At 42.1% G+C, this 7,500-nt stretch overlaps 1 protein-coding gene across 1 annotated transcript in view; it reads left to right on the forward strand.

Annotated features, from left to right (window-relative positions):
• Positions 1–4,640, forward strand: part of LOC122264253 (uncharacterized) — a 15,511-nt gene extending 10,871 nt beyond the window's left edge. Inside the window, exons 9-17 of the mRNA XM_086538187.1 lie at positions 882–1,065; positions 1,525–1,703; positions 2,220–2,347; positions 2,535–2,727; positions 2,953–3,123; positions 3,343–3,484; positions 3,651–3,872; positions 4,009–4,139; positions 4,284–4,640. Of these exons, the coding sequence (XP_086394313.1) occupies positions 882–1,065; positions 1,525–1,703; positions 2,220–2,347; positions 2,535–2,727; positions 2,953–3,123; positions 3,343–3,484; positions 3,651–3,872; positions 4,009–4,139; positions 4,284–4,457 (1,524 nt within the window). The 3' untranslated portion in view covers positions 4,458–4,640. The remainder of the gene's footprint in view (positions 1–881; positions 1,066–1,524; positions 1,704–2,219; positions 2,348–2,534; positions 2,728–2,952; positions 3,124–3,342; positions 3,485–3,650; positions 3,873–4,008; positions 4,140–4,283) is intronic.
• Positions 4,641–7,500: the final 2,860 nt, after the last annotated feature.

The raw sequence follows: 7,500 nt of genomic DNA on the forward strand, positions 1-7,500 counted from the left end.
GTTTCGAGTGAGTTTCTCTTGGTGATTCTTATCCGGGGTTGAAATATGCAAAGCAAGGAGGAAAAACTGTACTAAATATGGTGAATGATATTAGTAATATATTATCACGACTTTATCCCAGGTACAATTTTATAAGGGGTAAGGGGATAAACGGCGTAGTACCTTACGGGAAGGGTAGAGGCGGGTTACAATAGTCGAGGTATTTTTTCGTATTGTACAGCAGGTAGAAGAAAGCTAAGGTTAGGGAAAATCTAGGATAATTGAAGTGTGGGAAGTAGACTATATTGAAAGGATAAGATATGAAAGGGTAAGAGTAGCTCATGCAATAGACAACTGGGCTAAATCTCATCCCGGTCCCACTGCATTTGCCACCTACACTTAAATGTGGAATGAACGGAGCCAATAAAAAATCTTATAAATAATTCACGGAGTTGGGGGGGGGGGGGGGGGAAGTAAGTATTGTACTGAAGACATCTTGGACCTCCAATCCTGTTGTGTGGAAGAGTAATAATACCTTGCAAGAGTAATAACACCTGGTTGCCATCTTCCTCCACTTTTGACATCAAACGCAACGATCCATTTAATCTTTGTTTACAAGGGCGATCAGTTAGGCATATTGACCGATAGGCGGCTATGACTTATCCATTCTATAATTGTATCTTAAACAATAAATAGAAACTCCCCAGTTTATCCAAATAGGATTAATGAGACGTTATGTAAATACACAACATTCCCTTCCCTTCTAAAGATTGAATACCAATACAAGCCTTACTTGGCGAACATAATCTTATACACGACCACATTCCAGCGATGTTATTTTATTTTTTTAACCTCTCATATAGTCTCTCTATGGGTCTCTGTTCTTTCATTCCTCTCTGTAGGACGAAGTGCGTGCCAACACCGACGACTGGGATGCCCTGGGTATGCACGGCAATATGTCCGGCCCGCTCATCATTGAAGGAAAGTTTAACCTCGATAGGATGGTCGGGCCGCCTGGCGATGGACGCAAGGTCAGTAAAAGGTTTCCGCGCGAGGGAGCTGGGGGGTGTGGCCGATGCGGGGGAGGTAAGTGGGCGCGGTCTGATGAGGTGTGGATATATATTATGTATATATATATAGAGAGAGAGAGGAGTGGAGAAGAAAGAAGAGAGAGACGAAGGACGGGGGAGAGAGACCAAGGGAGAGACAAGGGGAGAGGGAGAGGGAGAGGGAGAGTGGGAGAAAGAGAGAGAGAGAAAGAGAGAGAGAGAGAGAGAGAGAGAGAGAGAGAGAGAGAGAGAGAGAGAGAGAGGAGGAGGAGGAGGGAGGGGGGAGAGAGAGGGAGAGAGAGAAAGGGAGGAGGAGAGGGAGAGGGAGGGAAAGAGAGAAAAGGAGAGAGGGAGAGGGAGGGAAAGAGAGAAAGAGAGAGAGAGAGAGAGAAAGAAAGAGAGAGAGAGAGAAGGAGGGAGAGAGAGAAAAAAAAGAGAAAAAAGAAAGAGAAAGAAAGAAAGAGAGAAAATGAATGAATGAGCGAGAGAAAATAAGTAACAGACAATGCCAATGCCATTCTCCTCCAGCCTGAGCCATTAGCTAAAGTTGTACTTCCACTTGCCTTCAGGGCTGGCTTCCTTCACTGGCTGTGGCAAGCTAAGTTCGTTGCTGCCAAGAACGTCAGTCACGTGAGCGACAAGATGCTACACGCCTGCGGAGGGTCTGGATACAAGGTGCGTCCGTCCTGTTCTTAATTAATTTCCTTCTCGTGTTATCTTTACCGGTAATGGTAATAGAAGAGTGACTCTGGTGTTTTTGATTGTGTTGCTCTTTTTTTCTTTTTTTTTAAGTATCGGTTAATCAAGGAAAGGAGAGTAGCGAAACAACGAGATAATGATAAGAGAAATACGAAGATAGAAAAATTGTTACTTTACCTAGAAAAAATAGATACTTTACCTAAGTAGACAAATGATAAGATAAGAAAGATGGATCCTTTACTTGAGGAGATAAGGGTAAAATGATTTAAAAAAAAAGATAGATTCTTTACCTGAGCAGACAAGGGTAAAAAGATAAGAGAAGATAGATACTTTACCTAAGCAGACAAGGGAAGAAAAATAATAAGATAAAAAAAGATAGATCCTTGACGTAAGCAGAGGCCGCAAATATTTTCAAAAGACCCATGTCGTCAGTAAGTAGAAGTCAGAATTAAGCCTTTGGTAAGTGTTCACATTGAAGCATGGCCTCTGCAGACCGACCTGGGGATCGAGCGACTCCTGCGCGACGGCAAGGCAGGCTGGGTGATGGGTCCTTCTAACGAAGTCCTACGTCAGTTCGTGGGCAAGACGGCGCTCAACAACATCGAGTGCATCGACTACTGGTGAGGCGACTTTTGTATCTCTTCGCCCGTTGATCTGCTGATCATCTTTAGAAAAAGGAAGAAGCATGAATATCCTATCTATAGTAATTGCACATGAGTAGGATCTGGGAAGCATGCAATCACCACATCAAAGATTCTCAGCAATTATTACGTAATACCCTCTAAAGTATCAAAACATGACTTCCAGGGACCAGTGGCCAAACGAACGCGTCGTCCACCACGAGATCAAAAAGATGAGCATCAGCAAGCGCAAGGAACTCGCCAAAGCGCTTATGGAAGACGTGGAGGCAGAGGAGAAGGCGGATGAGCTCAAGCACCCATTCCAAGACACCGACTTCGAGAATCCCTTCAACACGTGTCCTCCGGCGGTCAACAGTAAGGTAAGAAGGTCCTTCTCTCTCTCCCCTGAAAGGCGCCGAAAACGGAGGTTTTTGCAATATGCATGATGGCTCGAAGTACCTATGTATCCGCTCGAACGCATTTAATTGCTCATTACATTACTTGATATTCACATCAACGAGTATTTAATTCTCTCATAACAAACTCCAGTATTCATCACATTAAATGATATTCGCATCAATCCTGAGTATTTGACCGACCTGCAGATACTGAAGACGAAGGACGGCGTGAGCCACGAGCCCGCCCTGAAGCCGAACTCATGGGTGCCCCTTGTCCTCAAGACGCACACGCCCGTCAGTGACAAGATGGCCGCCTTCGTCTTCTCTCTGCCCAAGAACACCGACCACACAGGGTGCTTCACCGGCCAGTATATTGTGGTGAGTTGCACCGCCAAGTCTTTGAAGTGTTTGTTTATATATTTTGGACAGCCACGTATGCACAGGATGCATGTAGGTCTTTAGGTATATAAAAATGCTTTACCAAATATTACGAGGAACGATTTTATAGTTATTGGCATCAGACATCAGTTTGATATTATAATGTTTTATTTGAAATACTGCACACGCGCTCATTCCTTTTTTTCTGTTTTACGAAAGGTGCGCGTGAACATCAAGGGAAAGGAGCACCAGCGGTACTTCTCGCCCGTGTCGCGTCCGGACGACTTCGGACGCATCGAACTCGTACTCAGGTTCGAGTCTCAGGGTCTCATGTCTCAGCACTTCAAGGCCCTCAAGCCAGGTGAGTCTCCCGGTCGTGCATCTCAAAATATACTGTATTCAGTAAGGTATGATAGAGACGTTGGTCAGTGGAGTTGAATTGAAGAAGCTTTTGAGAGGAGTAAACGGTCGACTTTGAGATTAAGTCGTGAAACTTTGATAGATGGCTAATAAGCGAGCGTTTCCAGGCGACGAGGTGGAGTTCCAGGGCCCTTGCGGAGGCTTCGAGTACGAGGCGAACCAGCTGGACGAGGTGACGCTTCTGGCCTCGGGCGGAGGCATCACCCCCGGCATGCAGCTCATCCGCGCCGTCATGCACAACCCCGACGACAAGACCAAGATCAAGCTCCTCTACTTCTCCGAGAACTACGACGAGATCCTGTACCGCGAGGAGCTTGATGGATATGCAGGTTAGTAGGAGCAGAAGACGTATCTATGATGGAATGGTTAGCCATCGGTTCTTCTCACTGATGATCCACAGAATGCATGATCTTGCACTGAGAGAGATAGTCTGCGAGGTGCTGAGTATTTCCTTTTTCTTTTCAGCGAAGGATTCACGTCTGAAGATTGTGTACTCGCTCGGGGAGACGCCCGAACAGTGGGAGGGCGAGGAGGGCTTCATCGACACCCAGATGATTGACAAGCACGTGACCAAACCCAACGGCGTCAAGCACAAGGTCTCTCTTAAGAGCATCGCACTCGCGGAAAATAATGGCTTTAATGCAGATATATATTTCCCTTTTTTTACATTACCTATTTTGTGTATATCTGGAAGAAATTTCACACAGAAGGAAATGACGAGCTTCTTTCGTGTGTTTCAGATCATCATGTGCGGGGGCCCTACCATGAGCATCTCCTGCCTTCACTCCTTGCGTTCCCTCGGCTACCCCGCCAACTTCATCTTCATCTACGGCCAGTTCGGCACCGAGCAGGTCAGGACGGTCTACGGCAGGAACGTGCAGCTCTCCGGCCACCGCTGCGACAACGTCCTGTAAGGAGGCGTTTCTCAGTGAGAAGGACAAAAGGACAAACTTCCTTCATAGGGACTAAGATACACGAAACATTTTCTCCTGGCAAGATACCTATCAAGAAACCTACTAAAGAGTATATTTTAATTGTATTATTCCCTAACACGAAAGACAAATATATAAACGTTACTCAGCGTCTACATGGGAATATGTATGAACTTTCCATTTTCCTTTAAGTAGAAAACACCCGTAAAGAGTTTGTTGTAAAAAGGAGATACCATTAGCAAGTAATATCCAACGAAAAATGTACCAAAAATAACATGTCCATACCTTCACTGAATTCAAAAGAAAGATATTATATTCATCCACTTCCCTGGATTTTGTTAGTGGTTAATATGTCACTGTAGTCTATGCTCTTAACAGAGCAGAGGTCTTAGCTTCAGTTCACTCAGTCAAAATCCAAATTAACCTACCCTAATCTAACTCACCTTTATATAGAATAGCATTGCGTAAGATAAGATAACCTAACTTAACCTAGCGGGAGAGCATGTTATATTGACACCTATCTTTGTATAGTCTGTTGGTTATTTGTGGTGTGCATGATATCATAGATAACATGACTTAGTTCATGACATGCCTATACAATGACTAGCTAATGATCCAGTGTAATTGTGTGACCAATATTAAGGAAATAAAAGGGTTTTTTTTATATTAAACCGCTATTAACAAGTCTTCCCCATCCCGACATGCATCACATTAAACGTTGCATGCATAAAAAAAGGAAAAAATGTATATATATTTATCCAAGTATGAAAAAAGGTTTGTTGAGGTGTCGCATGAAACCCGCTGAGAATTACTTTATTAATTAAACAGATGCTTAGCCTTCAAGGAAATTTACTGTCATGATGACGACGCTTCCATAGTCATCATCGAGCTGGGGAGAGACTGACAGTTAGAGCAAATTACTGAAGGACATTTAATCCCTACGTAGTGCGCAGTAACACCTGTAGAAGCTTATCGTGTGAGAGGTTCCGTCTTGCTCTTTGCTATTCGTCTATTTCTACATTTCTTTCATCTGTTCTTATGCTTGTCTGTGGTCCTCTGTATCCGGAGTTGCAAAGATTGTTGATATTCATGCCAATACGTTTGTGCAATCTCTTTTTACTTTGGTCAAAGGAAGTTGCTGTTTTTTAATTGTCTCATGATTTGCTTTATTTGTGATTTACTAATGACAAGGATTGTTCTTAAAATTCACTATTCGAGTCACCATAATTCCGTACCGACTGTCAACAATGATATATAATGTATGTGGATTTTTTTTTAGATTTTCTTCCTTTTCTACATTTTTACGGCATTCTCATATTTATATAAGAACCAGTGTTTTGACCGATTTTGGGAAAACCGGTGCACTCAGGTAACACATTTTCAGCACTTTAATTTTCTCTCTGACCTTACATCAGCATGACCTTTGGTTTGTTTGAGGATGAATTTTTGCACGTAGTTTGGAGTCTTCTTGAATAGCTTGTGTCATGTCGTTGTTCTATAATTTCTAATTAAATAACTTCGTGAATTAAGTTTCTAGATAACATTAGCTATGTTTACTCGAACTGACAAGTTTTGCATAAAATTGAGTTGACGTATTTTTATTTTTATTTTTTTACAGACAAGAATGATTTTTTTTTTTTTTACAAACACGGATTCACATTTTCTTTTCACAAACTCGCATTAAAAATTAAGCACAAACGCGAATTATTTGTCGCTACAGGAAACAGACGAAAAGGTTTATTTGTTACGACCTCTATATAACCTGTCTTGACCCCGGCCGATCCAAACAGACCTCCAAATGTTGATTCAAGTCCATTTTTGTTATTCGGCTGATCTGTTAGTTTGGCAAAATTGCAACAGAAACATTAAATTTGCTTTACTACGTTCTTTGAAACTAACCATAGGCATAAGGGCGGAAATTCGATGATAGAGGCTAAGAACAAACACCTTTTTTCGTCGGACGATAAAATTAAACTGCACTCATTATTTCGGAGTTTCCTTGCTGCCTATTTGTTTCAGTTTTATAAACAAGAACAAAATTCACTCTTGTATCTCGGTGGGAAATACACCTCATTGAATTCTGAAGGCAAGGGTCGAGCAAATCAGTTGTCAGGTCACGTCGCCACCATGCTGTAATAAAGTACTAACATTCAAGCGCTGACAGACCCAATACACTGACACAGACCTGAGAGTGAGGGGAATAACTCAGTGTATACAAAGACAGTTGATTGTATGATTGTGTATACATTTATAATAGTTATAATATCTATACATTGCGCCAATAGTGCGGGAACAATACATATTCTTTTCGCGGGCTCGCCTCAGTGCATACAAGCAAGGCGTACCATCTGCTCCGCAAATCTGGCTTATCCTTATACTCTTTTCTGCGGTGATCCAGATGCTCTCGACAACTCCATTGCTTTTGGCTGTAGGGGAGATCTTACTATGTTTAAAAACATATCTTTTACTCATATGGAGACTCAATCTCTGCGACTTGCACCACATCAACGAACATGAAAAGCTGGACTTTTGCGAAATTAGTGATTCGGGTCGTTTTTGTGTTGATTTCTGTTTACGAATGCTTTGATTTTGTGAGGAAAAGCGTTCGAATTCACGAATATTCCGGTTTTTTTTTTACTTCTTTACACTTGCCGTGAAACTCGAGTGATAAGGAAATGTCATTTTTGTTTTATATGCTTTCACGTTCGACATGTTCTTGAGTTTGTTATAGAGAAAGTCCTCTACGTTTTATCTCATTTTCGGACCGACTGAAGCCATTCATAGTCCGTATTGACAAGAGACCATAGTAACACTGCCAGTCTATATCAATACCATATTTGGTGTTAAACCTACTTCTCATGTTGCAGACTCCACTGGCAATACAGATATAAAATATTGTAGCCGCTTTTAGTAAAAATACCACTACATACTCAAGCTCTTGGTTGAAAGTATATTCCAAATGAGTATAATATTTAAAACCTCATACGATTTGGTCTACCTTGGAAAATGGCGGCATCGGATTTGA

This window comes from Penaeus japonicus, unplaced genomic scaffold, assembly GCF_977035675.1.
Source record: "Penaeus japonicus unplaced genomic scaffold, GWHDUDI00000001_assembly GWHDUDI00000007, whole genome shotgun sequence".
Lineage (NCBI taxonomy): Eukaryota > Metazoa > Arthropoda > Malacostraca > Decapoda > Penaeidae > Penaeus > Penaeus japonicus.